At 44.6% G+C, this 27140-nt stretch overlaps 1 protein-coding gene across 1 annotated transcript in view; it reads left to right on the forward strand.

Annotated features, from left to right (window-relative positions):
- dnah7 (dynein, axonemal, heavy chain 7) overlaps positions 1-27140 on the forward strand; it is a 614695-nt gene that overhangs the window by 154507 nt on the left and 433048 nt on the right. The window contains exons 19-21 of the mRNA XM_078551851.1: positions 14866-15059; positions 16231-16429; positions 25737-25877. Coding sequence (XP_078407977.1) covers positions 14866-15059; positions 16231-16429; positions 25737-25877 — 534 coding nt within the window. The remainder of the gene's footprint in view (positions 1-14865; positions 15060-16230; positions 16430-25736; positions 25878-27140) is intronic.

The following is a 27140-nucleotide window of genomic DNA, read 5'->3' on the forward strand; positions in this document are numbered from 1 at the left end:
TGAATGTGCAGATAGTGTGTGATCACAGGATAATGATTCCACAAGTGTGTGTGCAAGGTACCCAGGCAGCTCCCACGACGCCTACATCCTCAGACACTCCCAGGTGCCGGGGCTCTTCAGTGCTCCGGCTCAGCTTGATGGATGGCTGCTGGGTGACAAGGGTTATCCCCTCAGAAGGCAGCTTATGACGCCTCTCCATCCAATATCAGAAGCTGAGCAGTGGTACAATAGGAGCCATGCCTCCACAAGGGCTGTGGTGGAGAGAGCTATCGGTCTTCTCAAGATGCGCTTCCGATGCCTGGACCGCTCAGGGGGCGCACTCCAGTACCCCCCAGATCGTGTGTCGGTGATAGTGGTTGCATGCTGTGCTCTCCACAATCTTGCACTGGAAAGGGGGGACGCAGTGGATGATGAAGATGTCGATGCATTGTCTGCGGCTGCACACGATGAGTCCAGCACTGATTCTGAGGATGAGGAAGCACAGGGGAATGCTAAGGGGCTAAACACTGACCCAGGACTACACCAAGGAGGCAGGGACACCTGGGGCACTTTAATCCAACGACGCTTCAGGTAGCTAAACACAAATGGATCAGCAAGACCAGCCTTTCCTAGCACTTCCATACTCGGCACCTAAGTGCTAAATCTGCCAGGTCATCAGCTGCAACTAAGGGCTTTGGACATTAACTTCAAAGGCGAAACGAACACTCATGACGTTTATCTTAAACATACAAATGCAGAACAAAGGAGCCACCCTCAGCCATAGTAACACATATTAACCATCAGAAGTTCTCACAAATCCAAAACAAAACGTTAATCAAGCAGAAAAAAATTATAAGGACCTAATCTCGGGCCAACACAAAAGCACCACTGAGAAACCCGTGATGTGCCTAAGGTGCCTTATGCTTTCGTTTACGATTGCTACGTTTTGGTGCCGCCCCATCGCTTGGAGTGGAATCTGAGACAGCCTGCTGACTCTGCTGTCCTGTTGGCCTCGATGACCTTGGCGATCGTCCTCTGGCCCGTGGAGCCTGTGCTGGGTCTGCCTGGGATGGATCTGCCAGTTCCACAGCTGGCATCTCCCCAGTCGCCCGCCCACCCAAAATGGCGGCGCGGGTGCCAATCAGGTCCTCGCCTGTCCATGGCCGCGCCAGCTCTGCCCGCCCGACAGGCAGAAAATTCTGCCCCAGATAAATATCAAAGATTGGATCAGGTACTGATTTCGGGATTTCCAGTGGATCTTCTTGCTGATGGGTTTTGTTCTTGACAGTAGACTGGTTTCTACCTGAATGGGAAGAAACAAAATGAGGACCTCCATGGGGGAAGCAGGTTACAATTAAAAATATTTTTGAATTAGATAGTTTGTTTAGAAATTCTTTTCATATGTGGAGTTACTTTTCCTGGCAGTACTTTTTAATTCAAGAATGCACAATTAATTGTGAAAAATTTAGATATTTTAATCAAAGAAATTGTTTAAGTTAATGTATTGAATTTGTTTTCATTCTTACAATTTTGAATGTTGCTCTGGAGCTTTGCTTGACTTATCTTTGAGAGGCATCCAAGAGCACGTATCCCATAGTAGACTCCATTGATACACATGTATCACTTTCTCTATTAATTGACCTATGAAGCTCTCTTTTGGCCTGGTGGATGAACGCACTGCTGTCATGGTACCAAGCTACGTAACAGGAACATTCTAGGCTTGTTTCCTGGTTTCTGCCAGAGAGGGAAACATTGGCCTGGATCTTCCAATGGAATTAGTCACTTGTCCTTGAATATTGCCAAAACAAAATCATATATCAACTGATGTGTCATCAGCCAAATATTCCACCTCCCGTATATGTTGAAGGAGAGTATGGAATATATTGAGCACTCCCATACCTTGGCAGCCACCTCTCTCAAATGACCACCATTGACAAGGTGATCCAACACCGGACCAGCTGTGCCAGCTCAGCCTTCTACAAACTACGGCAGCGAGTGTTTGATAACAAAGACCTCAGCAAGTCAACAAAAGTCCTGAGTGTACAGAGCAATTGTTGTCACCACACTCCTGTACTACATTGAGACCTGGATTGTCTTATCAGTGACACATAAGAGTGCTAGAGAAAGCCCATCAGCAATTACACGGTCGTATCCTATGGATTCAATGGGAGGACCATCGATCAAATGCTAGTACCCCTCTTGAAGCCAGTTCCATAAGTATTCAGGCAAAACTCCTGCAAAATTAACTTCAATGGATTGGACACTGTGTCCAGATGTTTGAAAAGCATCTCCCCTGCCAGGTATTGTTTCTTCAGTTCTAAAATTGCCACCATTCCAAGGGAGGACAAAGAAAACACTTCAAAGACACTCTGAAGCTCTCCTTGAAGCATGGTAGTATTGACATTGATGACTGCGAGGAGTTTACGACCAGTTGTTCAAAATGGCAACCGCTTGTCCACCAAGCTGCATCATGTTTTGAATCACAACATCTTAATAATGAGGCATAGCGGCAGCAGAGAAGGAATGAAAAGGAGGCAAATCCTGGACTCAGATCTAATTACCTCAGTGGACATCCTGCCCCAGGGGCTCAAAGATATGTGGGTCGAGAATTGGCCTGTTCAGTCACATGAGGACCCATGGCAGAAACTTGCAACCTTGAGTAGATGTCATCCTCAAATTGTGGGATATCTGATGATGACCATTTATTTCATTTTAAGTACATTTTAAATTCATTTTAAGATTTATCAATTTTTATGTGCATTATATTAAAGTTTATACAAATTAATTGAAGCAATTAAAGGTCTTTGAAGGATTAAAAATAGTTTTAAAAAATGCTTAAGTACTAAAACTCACCTTGACGCTGTAGGCTGCAAGATCTAAATTGCATTTCTTGTGCTGCTGACACGAAAGGGGGTGTGGCCTCAGCGCTTCTGCATCTCACCACTACCATTCATGGCTGCCTTCACTGATGACTGCACCTTGCAGCTGGGCAGGAAGTCCCTTAAACTCCAGCGCAAAAAGTTAAGTGTAGAGATTTTGTTGTGGTCAACAGCGTGCGTCTTGACCTCATTGGTGACTGAAAGATCTGGGTCAGTGTTTCTTGCAAATGATCACTGGTTTGTAATTCCCATTGGAAAGTGTGCATACATGGACATCGGGGGAAGAACAAGATTGGGCTCAGTTGTGATGTCTGCATGGGAAAATAGCCACAGAGCATAGTGGATAAACCTGCTGAATTGCACAATGTTCAGCTCATGAATTATGCAGCACGAGGTTCATGCTGAATCTCTTGGTAGATCGGGCAGGAAGTCGGCTGCCCCGCCGTCATGTCTGGGTGCCATATTTGAAAGGTACCTGGGCCGGCCTTCATTAACAATGCCAGGACCCTGGAAAAAGGATGAGCAGGAGAAGGCAGCAACCTCCAACTCCCTGCCTCAGCGATGCCTCCTGGAGCATCTCCTTGAGGCTGTGCAGGAAGGGCGGGACATCCTCTACCCCAGGGATGGCTGCAGGAGGCCACCTCATTTGACCACTCTGGCTTGAGAGGAGATTGCCAGGGTGGTCAGCGCCCATGGGTCCAGAGGAGGACTGCGCTGCAGTGCAGGAAAAGGGTCATGATCTCATCTGCTCCACTAAGGTAAATAAACCTTCTACTACTTGGGCTTACATTTACATTAGCCTATTTCCCTTCTGTATCTTTCAGCTGCTAGGAATGTGAAGAGAATATAGCACAGTATACTCCGTCACTTCTCCTCTGCGCTTCTATTTTCCCCTTCTGACATTGGGTCATGGATACATGCTAGTCTGACTCACTGCTAACATTGAAGAAAAGGAACATTTCCAACTTTGCTTTTCCTTATTTAGCAAGGTGTAATACTCTAAATTCATATCACCATTCATTTTGTGATTCTGTCGTGGGACGTGAGTGTTACTGTCTAGGCCAGCATTTTTGTTGCCTATCCCTCAATGCCTTGAGGAGTTGGTAGGCTGATGCCTGCTTGAACCACTGCAGTCCATGCGCTGTGCTGTCGGGGAAGAAACTTCAGGATTCTCACCCAGCCACAGTCAAAAGGACAGCCATGGAGTGTGGAGTAGGTTGCAACTTGCAAGTGCTGCTTTCCCATGCACCAGCAGCCTTTGCCCATTTAGCTGGTAGAGCTCATGGGTTTGGAAGGTGATATCAAAGGAGCCTTGGTGAGTTGCTGCAACGCATCTTGTTCGTGGTACACACTGCTTCCACTCTGCATCGGTGCTAGGGAGACTGAATGTTGAAGGTGGTGGATGGGATGCCAGTCAAACACGGTGCTTTGTCCTGGATGCTGTCAAGCTTGTTGCTCTCATGCAGGCAACTGGAGACAACTCTGCCACACTCCTGTCTTGTGCTTGTACATGGCGGTCAGGCTTTGGGGAGTCAGGAGGACAGTTAGTAGCCACAGTATTAGGAGCCTACAACCTGCTCTTTCATCAAACTTGCTCACAATCCATCCATCTGTCTTTATGCAGGAGAAGACAGCCTACAACAGAAGGGAGAAAAGGAAGATGGGAAGTGGGATGCCAGAGCTGTGATCCCCAACTCAATTTGAGCAGCAGGTGGCAGAACTCATGAGGAAAGAGACCATGCCTGTGCTGAGGGCAAGGTTGGCCTCTCCCAGCAATCCAGTGAGGAAGCATGAGTTAATGTGAAAACTTCAGAAGATGATTGATGGGTGTAATGTTTGAGACAGATTAGGCAGTCACTCATTCTCTCTTTTCTCTATTCCAGGTGCCAACAGGAAGAGGGGAGGCCAACGTCCTCCTCAGAAGAAAGCCCCATTCCCCAGCCCATCTCAGAGGAAGACGAGGAGGAGGAACAATTCTGACTCGAGCCATCACAGCATTCACCTGCACCCTCCACCAGCAGAGAGAGACACATCTCGGTGGATCATAGCTTTAGTGTAGACATGGCCTCACAATCTGGTAGACATCTCTCACATGTGTTCGCAGCAGGCAGAGGCAGTGAAAGCTAAGGTCTCTGGAACTCGGAGGACTTCTGGAGAAGAGGCACCTGCTAATGCGAAGTCAGATGATAAGCCTCTGGAGTCAGCCATAGACAAATTGCTGGAAATTCAAAGAGAAGCAGGGGAACATCACTCAGTGGCAGCAGGATCCCTCAACAGAGTGGCATGAGGGATTGAGGAGTCCGTCCATGTGCTCTCTGAAGTCATGTCACTGGTATGTGTGTACATCGAAGTCTCCATGGGAAGGATGGCAGATGTCATGGAGACCGTCATCCAAAAGAACATCCAGTTTCTGGGAATTGAGTGCTCGGACCTGCACACCATTTCTGTGGCCCTGACTGCATTCCAGTGTTGCTTAGGCGAGAGGGGTTGGGGCACCACGACCTCCCTCTGGGTGCCCCTTCTCCTCGAGGAGTCAGGGAAGGGCCCTCTTGCACCCAAAGGGAGGAGGAGTGTCAGCTGGATGCCCCGGGGCATCCGCCCAGGACACTCCAAGGGTGTCCAGGCGCTCCAAATCCAGTCTGTCTGTGACCCCCATCAACTCCAACTGGTCAGGCCGAGGAGGGTGCACATGCCCTTGAGCAGAAGACCCAAAGAAGGCCGGGGCCCTCCAGTCATCGGCCGTCCAGAGGATGCCTGCCAAAGTCATCACAGGCAAGAAGGCATGGTAGTCAGCAGGCTGCCTCCACCTCTGCTGCAGATGTCGGGAATGCACCGAGACAAAGTGAAAGGGTTAGAAAAGTTAAGAGATTCTGAATGCACACTGGTGGCACGGGTGTACAGTCATTACATATAGTTATGGCACTTGTAAATATATGTGGACTTGAAAGGTGTCAAGAGGTATGGAGAGAGCGCAGGAGTATGACGTTGAGATAGAAGATCAGCCATGATCATATTGAATGGCGGAGCAGGCTCGAAGGGCCGAATGAGATACTCCTGCTTCTATTTTATATGGGGAGGATTTTTCCCTCTTCGGGCAGGCTTGGAGGGGGTGGGTGGGTGCCAACTGCGATCGGGGCTGAACCCGATTTCATGCTGGCCCGCCCAGCATGAAATGCACGCAGCAGCACTGGCTGTGTGAGGGGGGAGGAGAAGGGCGAACACACAAGTTTGCGCATGTACATGGGTGCACACTGGAAAAGCTCCCTGAGGCACAGAGCTGCCTCAGGGAGATGAACAGTTTAGAACATTAAAAATAAAGATTTTGAAAATGTTTTAAAACATGCCCCCTAATGTGACTCTGTCACGTGAGTGGGGACATGTTATTAATTAAATGTTTTAATTTTTATTTAATATTTAATTGCTGTTGGAAACCTCATCCTGCCCGCGGATGTGGTTTCTTAAAAAGTGAAAAGGCCAAGCGCAAGGTTGGATGGGCAGTGAAAAATTTCTTTCAATTACCTTTTTAATGGCCTTAATAGGCCTTTTAATTGTCCGCAGGCGCCGACTGAAATATCGCCCAAGTGCACGATGACATTGGGACGCTTGCCTGACATCATCACGCATCATTTTATGCTCAGTTGGGTTGGGTGCATGCCCTTCTGAGGAGCGTTATATCCACTTGCATGTTTGGAAGTTTCCTGGATTTTTTTTTGTTGCTGCTTGTTGCTTTAAGGTATGCGTGCACTCCATCACTTCCAGGTGAAGGACATCCTGGGTGATCAAGGCTGGATCTCCCTCACCTTTATACAAGCTGGTGCATAGACCCATGGCTCTTTGGCAAAGCTGATGAGAGCCTTGTTTGAGAAGCCACCCTCTCACGCTAGTCCACTTAACTCCACAACCCTGGAGAGTCTACAGGCGGACCTTTGCCTTGTCATAATGTAAAGATTATTCACATGAAACCTTGTCAGGCATGACCATGAACTTGGGAGGATGGAGTTGTGAGCTGGCAGCCATTCCTCAACATGGCCTTTGTGGTCAGCCACCCCCCACTGCCCCTTTATCCCTCAATTTGACAGCAGCCAAGGGCTTATGGCTCAGAATGAATAACAGCTGAACACCTTGCTGGAATCTCGTAGCTTTGAGAACCCTTTGGGCGGGACCTGCTGTCTTGTGGGCTTCACCATACTGTTAGGGTTTGAAATGATCACAGCAATCATTGTTTCCATTATTGTTAGGGTACTCCTTTAATTGTCCAGTTGTGCAGACTTTGAGCTCCACCTACCTGAGAGGATCCTCCTCCCAAATGACTTCTTTACATTTGAACATCGAGGGTGTCACTTTTCTACTGAGCTGTCTTGGCCAGGTTGGTACACACCAGGTTTCGCACCCGCTCTACTGCCTTTTACCTTCCCCATGTCACCCACCAACTTCCCCCGCCATTACCATCGTCCTCCCTTCCCCCCAACATTACATACAACCTCCCTTCTGTTAACCTTGAACCTCCCCCATCACCCTGGACCCTATAACAATAACACTACAATGCCTTCCCTCCCCGTGGAGCCCACACCCATCACTGTTCCCATGCCCATCCTGACCTTGCCCACTCCCCTTATTCATGCTACATTTCTTGTTCCCCTCCATGACCCTCCATACCAACATTTCACCCTAGAAACTGGAACCTTCACCCTCCCACCCTACCGTGTCCCACTTCCCAGTGTAACTCTGACAGTCCCCTCTCAATCGCGGCACCATCAGTTTGCCCCCAGGACACTGATGTCAATTTAATCCAACCCGCCCTATAATCCACTATATTCCCCCTTCACCACCACCACTTTGCAGAGTTTCCCTTCCCCAGATCTCCCCCATTTGGACCTCACCTCCTGACTACCCGCCCTTCATATGTTCCAACTTTCCCCCTTCCTTCGTTTCTTCCAACCTCCCCCTCTCCTTCGTGTGTTCCAATTTCCCCCCTTCCTTCATATGTTCCAACCTTCCCCCTTCCTTCGTGTGTTCCAATGCCCCCCTTCCTTCTTATGTTCCAACCTCTCCCCTTCCTTCGTGTGTTCCAACGCCCCCCTTCCTTCTGATGTTCCAACCTCTCCCCTTCCTTCGTGTGTGCCAATGCCCCCTTCCTTCTTATGTTCCAACCTCCCCCCACTTCCTTCATGAGTTCCAACCCCACCTTTTTGTGTGCATGCCATCTGCTGCGTAATATATACTGCCAGCGCCCAGAAGAAAATAAGTGCAAACGGCGAAGGCAGTGTCTAGTGGCAAGTAAGTGAAAGATCTCCCACGCCGGGTCCATGCCATGTTTGCAAATTGGAAAACAGAAGTCCTGATTTTCTGCTGGTGGTGTGGAAGATTTCACAGGGGCGCAAGATTCCGGTCTGCAGCCCTATTAATGAGCATTCATGATGTGCAAATGACGATCCCGATGTTCACCAGCGGGAAAGGCGACCCGCCACGAAAGTGCTGAGGGGAAGATTGCAACTTGTTTTCCCACCAGCGGATTTTTGACTTTTGGCCTCACTCCATATTTTCCGGTCCTGACCGCCATGGTTCCCACCACTGGCGGGACTGGAGAATTCCGCCCATTGTCTGGTCTTGCACATGATGAATAGCCAGTTAGGCAGGGCATTGGAAGGCCACTGTAGCCTGTGGATCTTTATTTCAGCACTAGTCAACAACTTCAAGTGAAATTGGGGAAAATTGGAAAGAAATTCAGCTGTTAGCTATTGTGAGGACCAGCATTTTGGAATCAGATTTCTAAAGGTATCCCATCATGTATTTAATATGATATTTTCAAACACTCATGGAACTATGACCATCATTGACTGTAAAGCCTAGTTATCTTTACCTTTTACCTTTCTTGTCAAGGTAAATGATGCCATTGCTGAGGAATGGAATAACTTTTTATATTTGACATCCAGCATCAATATTATTTGTTCCCTTGTCAGGTACAATTTGGGCTAAATGTAGAATTGAGTTCTGAAATAAAATCAAAAATGTTGAAAGTCCTCAATAGATCACAGCATCTGTGGAAAGAGAAACACCATTAATGATTAAGTTGGTGAAACATTGGCGCTAATATTGATAAGGGTGGATTTTTTGAGCAATGGAGGGCTTAACTCCACTGCAATTTGTTTTCAACATGATCCCACTTGATTGACAGGCAGGAGCACTCCAGAATAGGCTGCAGGTGCAGATAGGGACGCTGGAGCTGCTGGTGGGAATGTGGGTGGTATTGGGGGAAAATCCATGAGCCTGGGGGTTTGGAGGGGTGATCCTGGAGGGATCCACTTCCTGATCCTGGCCAGGAGAAGTCTGATCCCAAAGGGGGCTTGATCTCCAATGATGGTGAATTTTTGGAGTGGGTTTGTCAGGGGTTTTGGCCCTATTGCAAGGGGAGGGATGGTTCCGCTGGCATGGTGGGCTGGGTTGAAACATTCCTGCTTCTCTTGGCAAACAAGTGGGGCTGGAATGGCACTTAACTTCTCCCCAAAGCTGTCCTCACCATCCTTGAGCTTCTGGATTCTTCAGTGCCTGGGATTCTGGCCAGCCAGCTTAAACTTGAAATGCAGGTTAAATGTCAGGCTCCCAGCCTCATCACAATATTTGAATGGTCAGTCCACCTCCTGGGACTGGGTTGGGTGTTTGTCACCTGTCCTGCCTCCGTTATGTATGGAAGTAAGCTTTCTTTTATTCATTCTTGGAAGTGAGCATTGTTGGCAAGGCTAACATTATTGCCCATCCCTAATTGCCCTTGAGAAGGTGGTGGTGCCTTCTTGAACTGCTGCAGTCCAAGTGGTGTAGGTATACTCACATTGTTGTTAGAGAGGGAGTTCCAGGATTTTGGCCAGGAACAGTGGAGGAATGGTGATATTGTTCCAAGTCAGGATGGTGACTGACTTGTAGGGAAGCATGCAGGTATCCCCATGCATCTACTGCCATTGTCCTCCTAGATGATACAGGTTGCGTGTTTAGAATGTGCTGTCAAAGGAGCCTGTGTTTAAGGTGGTGATTGGAGTGCCCATCAAGCGGATTGCTTTGTCCTGGATGGTGTTGAGCTTCTTGAGTGTTGTTAGAGCTGCACTCATTCAGGTAAGTGGAGCGTATTCCATTACACTTCTGACTTGAACCTTGTAGATGGTGGATATGCTTTGCGGGGATCAGGAGGTGAGTTACTCACCACATAATTCCCAGTCACTGACCTGCTCTTGTAGTCTCAGTATATATGACTGTAGCAGGTAAGCCTACTCTCCAGGATGTTGATAATGGGTGATTCAGTGATGCTAATGCCACTTAATATCAAAGGAAGATGGTTAGATTTGCTCTTGTTGGAAATGGTGTTGCAAAAATCTGGCTCATAATTCATAGGTTTTAGAATATACCTTTTAATTTCAGGAATATAACTTTTAGGTTTGATTGCTGTAAAGTGTTAAATGTAAGATAAGTGGACATTTGATTGAGAATCTGGTAATAACCCTGATGTAAATTCAATTCAAGTAAGCCTGTGTTTATTACATTTAAAGGTAACCTTTTTAAAAATTTGTTCATGGGGATGTGGACATCACTGGTTAGGCCAGCATTCATTGCCCATCCCTGATTGCCCTTGTTCAGAGGGCATTATTAAGAGTCAACCACATTGCTGTGGGTCTGGAGTCACATGTAGGCCAGACCAGTTCCCTAAAGGATGTTAGTGAACCAGGTGGATTTTTACAACAATTGGCAATGATTTCATGGTTATTAATCAGAGTCCTGGCTCCAGATTTTTGTTGGATTCAAATTTCACCATTTGCCGTATTGGGATTTGAACCTGGGCTCTCAGAGGATTACCCTGGAATATTAGTCCACTAATAATACCACTATGCCACTGCCTGCCCCACTGTGTTCATATTGCAAGGTTGGAGTTGATAGTGAAAAACAACTTAAACAATGGATGACCCATTGTTTGGGTGGAGCCAGGGTGTATATCGTTATCTCAACAAAATAAGCTAAAAGCCAGCAATTCTGGGAAAGAGAGTCATAAAACTCCATTAGCAATATGAATCATTTATATGGGTTAAAGAATCAAAGAGTAGCATTGAAGGTAAAATAATTAATTTGCATTTCTGTGTAACCCATTCCAAAGCATGCCACAGAGATAGGAATTCAGGATGGAGCCTTGGTTAGAAGGTTCTTTTTGTTTAATTTATCTCTGTGTGTTTGCTGACAGAAGCAAGCTGTTCAGTTTGGGAACAGACAGAGGCAGTTGCAGCTTGGCTTTGGTGTAGACTGCATCTCATCGGATTGAGGGAACCAACAGAAGATGATAGCCAGTTAGCTTTGTAGTTCAAGCAGAGAAAATACTAACTTCACGTTCAACTTGTGGAATACTGTGGGGTCCTATCTCAGTTTGGATTTCATGAAGGAAAAGCAGGTGGAAGCTTTGCTCTAGTTTACAGCTAGTGGAAGAAATCTACAAGGGTCTTCACAGAGTTTTGTAGCAGAAAGCAGTCAGCTGAGTTAGCTTGGAAAGCTATGAGAAGGCTGTGGGTTTCTGCTGGCAACCTGAACAAGGAACATCCACAGTCGTGAGGTCTGTAAAAAAAAAAAAGTTGGAGGGACACTTAACCAGAAAGCTAATGGAAGGATCCCCATAAAATATTACCTTGGAGAATAGCTGGAGCACTGGGGAGCATTTAAGTGAATTCTGGAGGGCTGTGGCATACCTTTTGGGTTGGTCCTTAAAGAAGTGAATGAACATTTAAGATTGTTGTGACATATAAAGGAATTCTTGGGGAACAGCAAAAAGTAGAACTGAGTTCATAGCATAAATAATTATAAACTATAGTATTAAGTTAATAGAGCTTACTTTGTTTATTTCTTATATGATATAAGGTTTTTTTTGTCTAAAAATGTGAAATCTTGTGGTATAGCTCTGTCAGTTAATCAATAGATGTTCTGATTTCTCTTTGAACGTTAACAGTTCCTAACAGGTTAGTAACAATAAGCATCGCCTACCACTTGAGTAGCGTGATTGTTACTTGCCACTTTTCAGCCCAAGCCTGAATGATATTCAGGTCTTGCTGTATGCTGGCATGGACTGCTTCAGCACCTGAGCAGTTGCAAAAGGTATTGAACACTGTGCAATCAGTGAATATCCCCCCTTCTGACCTTATGATGGAGGGAAGGCCATTGATAAGGCAACTGAAGATAGGTGGGCCTATGACACTACCCTGAGGAACTTCTGCAGTGATGTCCTGGGGTTGGGATGATTGGCTTCCAACAATCTTTCTTTGTGCTCAGTATTATTCAAGCCAGTGGAGAGTTTTCCACCTGATGCCCATTGACTTCAATTTTGCTAGGGCTCCTTCATACCACCATCGATCAAATGCTGTCTTGATGTCAAAGGCAGTCACTCTCACCTCACCTTTGTAATTTAGCTCTTTTGTCCATGTTGAACCAAGGCTGAGCATTTGTGAGCAGGTTATTGCTGAGCAAGGGCCATTTGATAGCACTGTTGATGACACCTTCCATCACCTTTGCTGATGGGGCAGTAATTGGCCAGATTGGATTTGTCCTGCTTTTATTGGACAGGATATACCTGAGCAATTTTCCATTTTGTCAGGTAGATGCCTGTGTTGTAGTTGTACTGGAACACTTTGGCTAAGGGCACAGCGAATACTACAGCTGGGATGTAGACGGACCCCTAGTGTTTTATGCATCCTGTTCCTTCAGCCATTTCTTGATATCACATGGACTGAATCAAATTGACTGAAGATTGGCATCTATGATAGTGGGGACCTCAGGAGGAGGTTGAGGTGAATGATCCATTAGGCACTTCTGGCTGAAGATGGTTGCAAATGCTTCAGTGTGGTCTTTTGCACTCATGTGCTGGGCTTCTTTGTCATTGAGGATGGGGATGTCTTTGTAGCCTCCTTCTCTGGTTAGTTGTTTAATAGTCCACCACCATTCACGACTCCATGTGGTAGGACTATAGAGCTTTGATCTGATTCATTGATTATAGGACCGCTTAGTTGTGTCTATAGTTTGCTTCTTCAGCTGTTAAGCATGCATGTAGTCCTGAGTGGTTTGGAGGTAGTTTGGGGTTGGATTTGAGATGTTTTAAATTTTTGCATCTCATGTGATGCCAACCCACCTGTTTTGGCAGATTAAAATTACCCTTTATAAACTCTGTCTCTCCACGAATGTAATCTGACTTGCTGTGAATTTCGAGCATTTTCTGTCTTTATTTCAGAGTTCTAGTTTCTGCAGTATTCTATAGATTTGAGTTCTCTACTTAGAATGTGTTTTGATCTCATTTCAAATGGTGTAGGATGGAACGGCACATACCCAGATCATTCTCATCTGGCAAGGAAATTATAGGCTTTTTCTGCTCAAGGCTTCCCCTCTCCTCCAATGGGGTTCCTCACCTGGCATTCTTATCTCCCTCCAGGACCATTCACCTGAGAATGTGGAGGTGGCCTCCTATCACTGTAATATATCTCCCCACCAATCGGCAGGGCCTGGCTCCAGCTTACTGAAAGAAAGTCTTTGAGGGTGCCCTCTTTCTCGTCCTGCAGCCTGAGTAGTGATTTTAACTGCCTAGCAGCCGCTTGTTTTGGGAAGGAATTCAGAAAGCACCATGTTTAAATGAGGCCCAGCTGGTTGTTTGTTTGCTTTACCATAATACAATGATAGTTAAAATTGAACCCTACAAGTCTTAACACTGAAAGAAAAAACAAATAATTTGGGTTGCATTTTACCAGCCCTATGATGATGGGCTAGGAGGTGGAAGGCTGGCGATATGGTGGAAGGTGCCATGATGGGAGCCTGAGGTTTTATCACTGGGCAGCCAATTGAACCACTTAAGTGCCCAATTAAGGGTTATTTGTCATCCCATTGGCATTTTGCCCACGTTGGGAGCGCTCGTCTAGCGGAAACATGGGCAATTGAAACCAACTAGCAATAATGCACATTTTGTGTCTCTCGTGGCATCATTGGCAACTTAACTTATAAAGTAATAGTCAAAAATGGTAATACATGATGGGCAATAGGAGATTGTAGGATATTAAGCAAAGCAACAAAGTTGTACATCCCAATTACTGGTGGCCCAGTCAGGGGAGACTGCCAGGTAAATCCTGGCAGCCTCTCTGCAGGTTCCTGGTGGGGGGGGGGGCTCCTTAATGAACCCCTGGAGGCAATGGCTGCCCCTGTGGCTAAGGTGCTACTGCTGTAATATTGCCCCATTGATCAGCAAGGCCTGTTTGCATGGCTCCAGCTTTCAGAAAGAAACATCTTGTCTTCAAGGGTGCCTCGGTATGTAGGTGCCCACTTCGTCATCCTGCAGCCTCAGCAATGGCTATTACTAATGGTGGTGCTGCTGAGCTGCTGGCCCTCTGACTGGGTCAGTGGCTCTGGGAGGCAGGCAGCCATCCTTGTTTGGACAGTGATTCAGACAGTGGCCTGTTGATTGGCCACTGTTGGCAAAATGCTGCACTTGGTCCTGCTTCCTGCCAACGCGGGATTAACCCCTGCTTTCAGTACTGCTGAGGGGACTTCTGAATTTTGAATAAAATTTAGCCCTTTGTTTTGACTGACATAGATCCATAACTCAAATCTTTGAAAGGAAAGAACATCAGTGAATGCTTTGCTTCATATCCTAACTAATTTCTTATTGCCCATTATATATTGCTATTTTTGACTATTACTTTACAACTTAAGTTGCCATTGATGCCACATGAGAGGCACAAAATGTGCATTAATGCTAGTTGGTTTTGATTGCCCAGGTTTCTGCCAGTAAGGTGAATGAACTTCTGTACAATAAATAGACCCAGGAGAAAATTGAAGCAATGAACATTCCTATTTGTTACCATTAAAATAAGAAATGGCAAGATTTCCAATTCAGTTTCTAAAAGCAGAAGACATTTCCACATATTAGTTAATTCCATGTGTGTTTTGACTTCTATGACTGATTTTCTAAATGGAACCAGCTATATTAAGTAAAATGTTACCTCTCCAGGACACGCATGTTCTAGCAGTGGTATCTATAGAAAAAATGATCGATAAACTGAAGAAGTCAAACGCTCTGCTGGATTTGATCCTAAAAGGACTTAATAATTATTTGGAAAAGAAGCGTCTGTTCTTCCCACGATTTTTCTTCCTGTCTAATGATGAGCTGCTGGAGATCCTTTCAGAGACCAAAGATCCTACCAGGTATGATATTTTCGATGCATAATCAACTTAAAACTTTGTGTTGCTGCTATGAGGTTTAAGATAATTATTCCTGTATAAACTCTCAAAAGATTGCATGCTACTGAAAAGACCTTTTAATGGGAATCTGTTTACTGGGTGAATATTTCTGAGATTGGGAGAGTTGTGTAGCGGTTGTGGATCAGCTAACATAAACAAATTGTGTGATGCTTCCTAAAAAATTCTATCTAATTTAAATACCTAGGGTCCAGATATTGGGCCTTGGGCCATATTTTCGTGGAGTTTGCCATCCAAGTGTTGAGCAATATTAAGTTACCATTGGTGTCACAGTGGCCCTCAAGCAAGTGGGCCCAGGGTTTGGGCCTGAGGTCAGGTGCGGATTAAATTGGGTGTTGCATCCTAGATTAGGCTGGTGATGGGGGGCTGGATTGAGTCAAACTTTAGCTCAGAGCTGGCGCCATGGGATTGAGAGAAGAGACTGAGGTTGGGGGTGGAGGCATGTGGGCGGGGTGAGGATTGGGGATTTGGAGCAGCAGAGATTGTGGGTCCAGGCCAGGAGATGGAGAGGGGGTTTGATGGAGATCAGTAATGGAGAAGATCAGGTAGGGGTAGTGGTTGAAATCGGCAGCAGTGATTAGTTTAATGCGGAATTGGGAGGATCATTCCTGCTCCTCCTGGTTCCAGATTCAGATGTTACTTGCCTTCTTGTTTGGCAGGTGATTCCCTAGATGCCAACTGCCTTGGGCAAACCAATTTTAGTGAGCTGACTTCAAGCAATAAGTTCCCTTATTTGCATATTCAAAGAGCCTAACGCTTGCTTCAGATGTGAGCAAAGGACACCTTTTTTAACTATACCAATATGGTAGGCAGCTCTGTCCAGGAAATTGGCACGCATCCTATCTGCCAGTGGCCTAGTAGGACAGGTAATCCTCAGAAAAACAAGCACTGTGTAGTCGCTTTTGTGGACCACACAGAACGTACTTTTTAGAATGACACTGGTAGCAGAGAACCTAGACATTGACAATCTATACGTATTATTGAATCAACTGTTCCGTAGATTTTCAGAAAAAACCTGCTTAATGAAGGAAATAGGCAGAAATTGAAAAGTAATGGAGATCATGGAAGTTGTTAAACTGTGCATTTTAAACTCTGAAGTTTTTGATTCTTGCTACAGAGTACAGCCTCACTTGAAGAAATGCTTTGAGGGCATTGCAAAAGTTGAATTTACTGACATCTTGGAAATAACCCATATGAAAAGCAGTGAAAATGAAATAGTGGAGCTTATTGATATAATTTCCACTGCAAAAGCTAGAGGCCAAGTGGAAAAGTGGCTGCTAGAACTCGAGTCAGCCATGGTGAAATCCATTCATAAGGTAGTGTGTGCCTTTTATTTATCAATTTTAGGGTAAAACTAGCAATTTCCTCTCTATGGTTAGGATTGTTTTTATTTTATGCTTTGCTAAGCAAATATAATTCATGCGATATTTGATGGATATTATACACAATTTCACCAAGTCAGTAATATCTGCTAAATAGGGGGCAGTTTTAACCTACCCAACCCAGGGCATGCTGTTAAAATTGCCTTGGAGTATGTACAGCCTTGTTTCTACTGGCCACCATTTTAACCATGCAGTTTTTAGGCAAACACCAGAAACTGGTGGGGGCCTCATGAAAGCATGCAACTGGAGCTCCTATAAGGTTATTTGGACATATGAAATTTTAATGTGAAATTGCACTAGTCCTGAACAAGACTCAAGCTGCTCATTAAACCAAATTGAATTAAACTCTTAGGACAACATGAAGCACTACTTAAAGCTGCACACCTCTGCAACTATTACTAGGAGATGTCCAATCTTCCAACTAGTTTCTTTCTGAGATTTTTTGTTTTACTTCTCTTGATTAAGCTCACAGTTTAGCACGGAGGCCATTATATCCACTTTGGTTTGGATGGAGGTAAAGGAGGACCAATAGCCTCAGCAACCAGCACGAGGAGCAGGTGATAATACTAGAATACAACAGGTGGGGGTGCTTGCTTGTAGGAAGCCCTACTCAGACCACAAAGTCTACAGGTCAAGACACTTTCCTGGATGAATCTGTAGATGAGGGCATCAGGAGGCTGGTCTTCTCCAGGCAGGCTGTTGTGTACCTCTGCAGATTCCTGCAAAAAGACCTGCCACCTGCTGGACTCAGTGACTATGCTTTGCCATTGTCTGTCTGTCACTAGAGCCCTTAACTTCTTTTCCATGGGCTCATTCTACTGGTTGCTAGAGGGACATCTCCCACATATCCAAATCTGAAGTGTACAGCTGCATCAAGTAGGTCACTAATGCCCTGCTGGCCAGGGTCAACAGTATATCATTTTCTCCATTGACGCGACCAATTAACATGAGAGGATGCAGGAATGTGCAGAGGTTGCAGGCTTCCCTTGTGTCTGGCACATTTGTCGTCATCACAGTGCCTGAAGACCAGCCAGCAGCTTTCACAGATAGGAAGGGCTACTCCTCAATTCAAATCCAACAACTCGTCACCAGTTACAGAAATTGAATCATATAAGTTTATCCAATGTTTATAGGCAGTTGTTCATCTTATGACAGTCACCTTTCCCCCCAATATTCAATCCACCCAGGGACATGACAGGATGATAATTGAGGGACAAGATATGCCTCTAATATATAGGGCTCTTGGTACCTGTCCACAACCCCAACGCTCCTGAATAACACAGTGCTATGGGACCACCAAGATCAATAATAAGGCTTTCCAAAAAAAGGTTCCCGTGTCTAGAGGCTCAATAAAAATGGCCCAAAGAGCCTCTTACATTATAGGCTGCATCCTGCACAACCTTCCCCTCCAGAGGGAGCTGCATTGACAGTTTTAGTAATTTTGTGTTGTCTGTTCTTGGCATGTGGGCGTTGCTGGCAAGGGCAGCATTTAGTGCCCATCCATAATTGCCTTGAGAAGTGATGTGCCCACCTTCTTGAATGACTGTAGAATGTGGTGTGGGTAGCGAGGGAATTCCAGGATTTTGACCTAGTGCCAGTGAAGAAGGGTGATAGAGTTCCAAGTCAGGATGGTGTTGTTGGAGGCGAACATGCAGGTGGTGGTGTTCCAATGTATTTGCTGCCCTTGTCTTTCCAGGTGGTAGACATCGTGAGTTTGAAATGTGCTGTCAAAGGAGTCTTGGGAAGTTGCTGCAGTGCATCTTGTAGGTAATGCACAATCCTGTCACTGTGCACCAGTGGTGGAGGGAATGGATGTTTGAGTGATTGATGGGATGCCAATCAAATAAGCTGCTTTGTCCTGGATGGTGTCAAGCTTTTTGCGTGTTGTTTAAGCTGATTTCATCCAGGAGAGCGGACACTGCTGACTTTTGCCTTTTAGATGCTAGACAGATTTTGGCGAGTCAGGAAGTGAGTTAATTTTTTTTGTTCGTTCATGGGACATGGGCATCGCTGGCTAGGCCAGCATTTATTGCTCATCCCTAATTGCCCTTGTTGAGAGGGCATTTTTAAGAGTCAACCACATTGCTGTGGGCCTTGAGTCACATGTAGGCCAGACCAGGTAATGATGGCAGGTTTTCTTCCCTAAAGGATATTAGTGAACCAGATGGGTTTTTACCACAATCAGCAATGGTTTCATGGCCACCATTAGACTTTTAATTTCAGATTTTTATTGAATTGCCGCAGAATTCCCAGCCTCTGACCTGCTCTTGTAGCCACAGTATTTATATAAGTTAGTCCAGTTAAGTTTCTGTTCAATGGTAACCCCCACGAAGTCGATGATAGGGGGATTGAGTGATGGTAATGCTTTTAAATGTCATAGGAAGATGGTTAGATTCTCTCTTGTTGAAGATGATCATTACCTAGCACTTGTGTGGTGTGAATGTCACTTGCCACTTATCAGTCTAAGCATGAATATTGCCTAGGTCTTGATGCCAATGGAGACAGACTGCTTTAGTATCTGAAGAGGTGTGAATGGTACTGAATACTATGCAATCATCTATGATTATCCCCATTTCTAAGCTTATGTTGGAGGAAAGGTCATTGATGAAGCAGCTGAAGATGGTTGGCCCTAGGACATTACCCTGAGGAACCCCTGAAACAATGTTCTGGGATTGTCTGTTTAGGTGAAAGCCATGATGTCGGTTGTTCTCCCCTCTCATTGCTTTATCCTGTAGAAAGAGAGGGTGAACGCTAATGTGTGTCTAATGAAAATGGAAGTACATTTGTGTAGGGCTTTTGGATATTGTGCATCTGCTGACAGTTGAAAAATGAACAAGAAGGAATTAGAATGGAGAGGTGATGTATAGAATGTGAAACGTCTGGAATGTGAAGTGAGGAGGAATCTTAAAGAGAGTTGCTGATTCTACAATTGGTGCTATGTGAGAAGTGTTAGCATCTTGTGTGTGAAGGCAGCAAAGAAAGAAATTAATTTGAAATAAAAATAAGTGACAGTATAGTGCCCCTTGTGATTGGTTGTAAAAGACATAGTGGAGAGTAAGGAACTGTTAGTGAAAGGAGTGGGCAAATAGGAAAAGAGTGCAGAGGGAAGTGGTAAAAGTGCTGTTGTCAGGTGTTAGTGAGAGAAGTGGAGAAATGAAAAGCAGCACTCACCCTTGCTGTTGCTCTTGTGAAGTAATTGGACCAATTCCTGTATTGAATCCAAGTCTTGAAGGTGACATGCCTGGTATTGACCGTTGATGGTCACCTTTTTCAATTACCCATTTATATTGGTCCTGGCTATCTTCCTTTGAGTGCTGGGAAAGAATCGTTCAGGCCTTGCCCCCCCAGTAATCTCCTCTTGGACATCCGGACATCAGAAAATCTGGAGGTAGCTCTTCTAATGATCCTTCTTCTAGCAATGGCAGCTCAGCATCTTGCAGTTGCAGCTCTAGCTCCAGGTTCCAGGAGCATCCAACATTCCTCACTTTCATCACTATATTCGTGTTACATGCAAATTTGGCATCAGGGAAAGCAACACCCTTTCAGAGGTGCATTCCTGCTTTAAATAGACCTCTGGTGGTCCACTGGAAATTACGCTCATGTGAAAATGGGTGGGCTACCTATTACTTAATATATTAAGTGGGCACTTTGCCAATCATTTTAAAATTAATCTGGAGTTAAAGTTGTCCAGTCCTCACATTGTTGACATGCATATGTTTGCTACTTGTCTTGCCTGCCTGAATCTTGCTCTCAGCTAAAGTTCTCCCTATGGCTGTGTGCCCATATTCTGAGGTCACTGTCAGAAATCACATGCATAATACATTAGGTTTAGAGGAACAAGGAGGAATCCAGTATAAAAATACTTAACTGGTGGAAGGTGAATTTCAGAGAATTGAGAAGAGGTGTGGCTTGCATAATTGGAGTCAAAAGTTGGCAGGCTAAAATGTAATGGAGCAGTCTTAAAGGGGAGATGGTTTGGGTGCAGTCTTGGTACATTCCTACAAGGGGAAATGAAGGCCAGTAAATGGCAGAACTCTAAAAATGTAAAGGGTTCAAAGAGCTGAATGAGGCAGAGAACAGGGGGCATATGATTGATGCCTGTTTGATAATTCAAGGAAGAATCAGGCTTAATATAGAAGTATTGAGGAGAAGTGAAAAAGGAAATAAAAGGGGCAAAGAGACAGTTTGAGAATAGATTTGCAGATAACCTAAAGGAGAATCCAAACATCGTCTATAGGTATATTATCAGTAAAAGCGATGTCAGAGGACCAAAGTGGAGAACTTTGGCAGAACAGCAGAAGGCCAAGGTACTAAATGTGCACTTTGTGTCAGTATTTGCCAAGGAAGAAGACTTTGCCAAAGCCATAGTAAACAAAGAGGTTGCTGGGGTACTGGGTGAAATAAAAATAACTAAAAAGGAGGCACTAGAATGGCTGGCAAAAATCACCCAACCTCGAGGAGATACATTCTAGTTTGCTGAGGAATAGCAAGTATTGCAGAGGTGCTGCCACAATATTTCCAATCCTCTTTAGCAATAGGGATGGTGCCAGAGCACTGGACGATTGCAAACGCTACACCCTTGTTCAAAAAGGGCGAAGGATAAATCTGACGAGGTGTAGAGAGGGAATTCCATAGCTTGGGGCCTAGGCATCTGAAAGCACGACCACCAATGGTGGAACAATTATAATTGGGAATAGAACAAAGAACAAAGAAAAGTATAGCACAGGAACAGGCCCGTCGGCCCTCCAAGCCTGCGCCGATCATATTGCCTGTCAACTAAAACATTTTGCACTTCTGGGGTCCGTATCCCTCTATTCCCACCCTATTCATGTATTTGTCAGGCTGCCTCTTAAACACCACTATCGTACCTGCTTCCACCATCTCCTCTGGCAGCGAATTCCAGACACTCACTACTCTCTGCGTAAAAAACTTGCGCCGCACATCTCCTCTATAGTTTTCTCCTCTCACCTTAAATCTATGTCCCCTAGTAATTGACTGTTCCACCCTGGGAAAAAACTTCTGACTACCTACTCTGTCCATGCCACTCATAATTTTGTAAACTTCTATCAAGTCGCCCCTCAATCTCCATCGCTCTAGTGAGAACAATCCGAGTTTCTCCAACCTCTCCTCATAGCTAATAACCTCCAGACCTCCTCTGCACCCTCTCCAACGCCTCCATATCCTTCTGGTAATGTGGTGACCAGAATTGCACGCAATACTCCAAGTGTGGCCTAACAAAGGTTCTATACAGCTGCAGCATGACTTCCCAGCTTTTATACTCAATACCCCTGCCATGAAGGCAAGCATGCCATATGCCTTCCTGACTACCTTATCCACCTGCGTTGCCACTTTCAGTGACCTGTGGACCAGTACACCCAGATCCCTCTGCCCGTCGATGCACTTAAGAGTCCTGCCATTTACTGTATAATTCCTGCCTGTATTAGACCTTCCAAAATGCATTATCTCGCATTTGTCCGGATTGAACTCCATCTGCCATTTCTCCGCCCAAGTCTCCAACAGATCTATATCTCGTTGTATCCTTTGACAATCCTCTTCACTATCTGCAACTCCTCCAACCTTAGTGTCATCTGCAAACTTACTAATTAGCCCAGTTACATTTTCCTCCAAATCATTTATGTATACTACAAACAGCAAAGGTCCCAGCACTGATCCCTGCGAAACTCCACTAGTCACAGCTCTCCATTCAGAAAAGCACGCTTCCACTGCTACCCTCTGTCTTCTATGACCAAGCCAATTCTGTATCCATCCTGCCAGCTCACCTCTGTTCCCGTGCAACTTTACCTTCTGTACCAGTCTGCCATGAGGGACCTTGTCAAAGGCCTTACTGAAATCCATGTATATAACATCCACTGCCCTTCCATCATCGATCATCTTTGTCACTTCCTCGAAAAACTCGATCAAGTTAGTGAGACACGACCTCCCCTTCACAAAACCATGCTGCCTCTCACTAATATGCCCATTTACTTCCAAATGGTAGTAAATCCTGTCACGAAGAATTTTCTCCAATAATTTCCCTACCACTGACAAGCCTTAGCTCACCGGCCTGTAATATCCCTGCTACTCTTCTTAAACAATGGAACAACATTGGCCATTCTCCAATCCTCTGGAACCTCATCCGTAGCTAGTGAGGATACAAAGATTTCTGTCAAGGCCCCAGCAATCTCCTCCCTTGCCTCCCTCAGTACTCTGGGGTAGATCCCATCTGGCCCTGGGGACTTATCCACCTTAATATTCTTCAAGACGCCTAACACCTCTTTTTTGATCTCAACATGATCCAGGCTATCTATACACTCTTTCCTAGACAAATCAACCGCTAAGTCCTTCTCTTTGGTGAATACTGATGAGAAGTATTCATTTAGTATCTCTCCCATTTCTTCTGGCTCCACACACAGATTCCCACCTCTTTCCCTGAGTGGGCCTACCCTTTCCCTGGCTACCCTCTTGCTTTTTACATATGTACAAAAGGCCTTGGGATTTTCCTTAATCCTGGTTGCCAGTGACTTTTCATGACCCCTTTTAGCCCTCCTGACTCCTTGCTTAAGTTTCACAAGAAGAATGCACAAGGGATTAGAATAAGAGGAACACATACCTTGGAGGGTTCTGGGGGCGGAGGGGCAAGGACATGGAGGAATTTAAAAACAAGGATGAGAATTTTAAAATCAAGGCATTGCTTGACTGGGAGCCAATTTGGGTCAACGTGATAAGGGACCAGGGCTGTGAGTTAAGACACTGGTAGCAGAGTTTTGGTGCCAGCCAGGAGTGTGTTGGAATTGTCAAGTTGAGATAATGAAGGAATGAATGAGCTATAACAACTTAAACATCCAAACCTCTTCACTATGTGTCAATTTGGCTCACTTTTGACTCAGAAGTTTGTGGGTCCATATCCCAATCCAGAATGAGTACATAAACCAGGCTGACATTTCACTGCACTACTGAAAGATGCTGCTTTGTTAACAATGCTGTTCATTGGCAAGAATGTTGAGTTGAAGTCTTGTCTACTTGTTCTGATGGATGTTAAATGATCCAGTGGTGGTATTTGAAGAAGAATAAAGAGTTTTCCTAATGTCCTCGGCAATACCCATCCTTCAATCAATATCACCAAAGAAAGGAATCGTCACTTTTACTGTTTGTGGTAATTTGCTTTATGCAAGTTAACAGCCAAATTTAGCTACAAATAAATAATAACTGCAATTCCAAAATAAAATTCCTTAATTGTGAAACATTGGGATATCTGACAGTTGTGAAAGGTTCTTATAAATATTCCATCTTTCAATTTCCCAGTCATTTTCTTATCTATGCAGTTAGATTCCTTTTAGTACCATGTGCCGAAATCTTCAGAAATGTCTTATTTGGCACTTTATCAAAAGCCTTCTGAAGATCCATATAAAAAGCATTGACTGTTGCTTTATTCTAAATGTTTTTTTATTAAAGTAATCAAACAACTACCTGCTTTTTACAATTCAATGCTGACTATAGTTACTCTATTCCTTTCCAAATGTTGACTCATTTCATCCCTTATTATAAACGCCCGAATCTTTTGAAGAGCGGCAATCAACGTAGGATTGTCACTCCGCTCCTACTTTCCCGCACCACGCTGGAGCTCCACATTTCTGGCCGGGACTTCAATCCTAGCTTCTTCAGAAACACAGAGCGCACCTTCAATCCAACTGCTTCCTCCTGCACTGGATTGTTGGGGAAAGACAAGTCACACCCCCTTTTTATGGCACTGGCTGCCATATCCTGCTAAGTGTTCACTAACACGCTGAAAAGCTGGGATATTTAAACAGCTTTGCAGCATGTTAAGGTATGAGTGTCTGAGTGAATGTGTGAGTGAATGGGTGAATGTGTAGGTGCCTAAGGAGGGTAGGGTGGGTGAGGTAAGTGGTTAGGGGGTAGCATGGCAGATTGTTGAGGTGGTAGGTGGGTAGAGTGGTAGGTGGGTAAGATGGCAGGTGGATAGGGTGGTAGGGTGGCAGGTGGTTCGGTGGATGCTGGGTAGGGTGGTACAGGTGGCAGGTGGGTAGGGTAATGAGGTTGGGTCGGGGCAATCAGGGGTCAGGACGGGAGTTAGGGGGCTGGGGAGTCAGGTCGGGTCAGGGGGTGGTGGTTGAGGAAGTAGTCAGGAGGTCGATGCAGGAATCGGTGAGGGGTCAGTGGGAGTGATTGGGGTGTCAGCTGTATAGCTACCCAGAAGTTAGACTAGGATTTTTCTGTCTAACGTTGCCTGAGTAACTATTCCGGTAGGTAAGTTGGAACCGTCCAAAGTTTCCGACTCTTACTCAGAGTTGAAGACTTTTTTATAGAGTCCCAGGGAACAAGGGAATTGCCCATCGGCAGTTCAAACTTCCTGGTCAATTCCCACGGAATCAATGTGTTGGGACTTCCAAGGCATCCCAACGCTTATCTAGGTGGATACGTCCAGTCTCCAACGATCCAGAAACCGGAAGATTGGGCTGAAGTTTAAGGTCTAAAAGTTGGTTATGGCGGGAATGCGGGCTCTTAACTAGTGGTTTTCAGACAGCGTATGATCTAACTAACAGGCCCAAAGTTAGACAAAAGTTTGGCCTCAGGCCCCATTTCCATTATTTAATGAACTACTAGCACTTGTCGCCACTCCACAGGCAACTTGCCCATTTTAAATCAATTAACTTCAGACTGCTTGCCCAAGGCAAGGCTTGCATCTACTCCCCTTATTGGAGTCCAATTTAGCAGAGTGGGCCTAAAGCCGGCACAATACCCCTCATTTACATAGGTAAGCGGCTTAACACCAGGGATACCTGAAAAATGGCTTAACCTATTATCATGTTGGATATCTTTGATGCACAGGATGTTGGCCACAAATTTGGCCCTCTATGGATTCATTTTACACCTGAAAATGAGGCATTAAGGTCCAATTTCTATCCCTAAGCATTTTACTACAGTGAAAGCAAAACTAACTTTTATAACTTATTCCCTTCCCCTATTTGAAGTAGTTCATCCAGCCAGTGTGACGCAAGATGATTACGGTGGAATGTTGTACAATTAATATAAGTGTTATGATTACTGCTTCTATGATTTATGCACTAAATTAACTGCTGTATTGATTCAACCCCTTTCTCTATACCTAGAACAGCAGAAAACCAAAAATTGCATTAAAAATCATAACAATGAAAGCACTTAAAATGAATATTAACTGCACAAAAGCTGGTTTTACAGATTTTGTTTTGTATTAAATGCAAAGGTTATTGGCCAAGCGATTGAAGCTTATCCAAAGACTCCACGTATAGATTGGGTGAGAAACTGGCCTGGTCAGACAGTGTTGTGTGTGTCTCAGATGTTTTGGACTCAAAAGGTTCAAAATTCTATTAAAGCAGGTCTACAGGTAAGCAAAAGTAACGGGTGGAAAATAATCTACTTTTAAAATTAAAGTGGTTTTATGTAAATACGTTTATAAACTCTACATTTACTATAGTTAAAATAAATAGAAATTTTAAAGCTTTGATTTTTAAATTTCATCTGTTTAAACTTTATCATTGAAAATAGAGTAAGGCTGCAAAACATTGCCTTTGATCTATTCTGTTCAATTAATTTAATGCTATTTTAAAAAAATATTGCAATTATGATGAAGAATGCAATGAAATTTCTACTGTTACAATTTTGGCATCCTTGTAATGCATTATATGCAGGTGGTTTAAATTGACAGTTATCATCAATGATTTAAATGATCAAGTTGAAGCTTTCTTTAAAATTGGTAGAGTAAAACAAATGTTAGGAAATAGAGATGGTTTAAGTAAGTTATATTGGTATTAATGGGTGTTAGGAAAGGGTTTTAGCTTTAATGTTGAAGTTTGATTTATATTTCTGTATCTGTGTTAAGAAAAGATCAAAACAAAAACGATCAAGAAAAGATCAAGCTGAGTTTTAGTTTCACTTTAAGAAGTCCTGCATTCCTAATGAGAGTTTACGAATGTAAGAGAAGTTAAGCAAACACAAGAGTAGAAAAATTGGATTGTTTCCTAGCGACAGGGGTCCAGAAAGGCAGGTCCCTCCTATGTACACACACAAAAAACTAGAAACAGCAGTTTTTGAGTTCAGTTTTGAAGACAGCTGCCAGGTAGAAACAGTCTAGAAGGCTCAGAAGGCTCAGTTCCAAGCTAAAGTTAGTTGAAAGTTGCTGCCAGGCAGAGACTCAAAGGGGCTTAGATAGCCAGTTCCCAAGCTAAAGAATCCAGAGGAGTGGAACAGGAGTAAGTCTCAAGTCCTTCTAGTCAAAGGAAGGACAGGAACCTGGAAAAAGGTCCTATTAAGCGAAGTTAAGAGTGAGGGGCAGAAGAACGTTCCAAGCTTCAAGCTTAAAGCTCGAAGCTACAGGATGCAGAGTCAATGTCTTATAAAGGCTTGTGAGAAGTCAGAAGGTCCAAAAAGGCAACTGAAAGTCTGTAACTTTTTGCTATGGGCATATGAAGCAGTGGTATACTGTCGGCAGCTGAGCCAGTGAGAGAGAGTGGGTGGACAAAAGCTTAAATGCATATATGGTGACCCAGGGGGGAGGAACATTGGAAGGAGAGGTTGAAACCCTGGAGGTGAACCCCTTGCAGAAGGCACCTGAGAGAAAGTGTCGATTTGGGAGAAGATTCCAAGGCAA

Source organism: Cetorhinus maximus, chromosome 11 (assembly GCF_964194155.1).
Source record: "Cetorhinus maximus chromosome 11, sCetMax3.hap1.1, whole genome shotgun sequence".
NCBI lineage: Eukaryota > Metazoa > Chordata > Chondrichthyes > Lamniformes > Cetorhinidae > Cetorhinus > Cetorhinus maximus.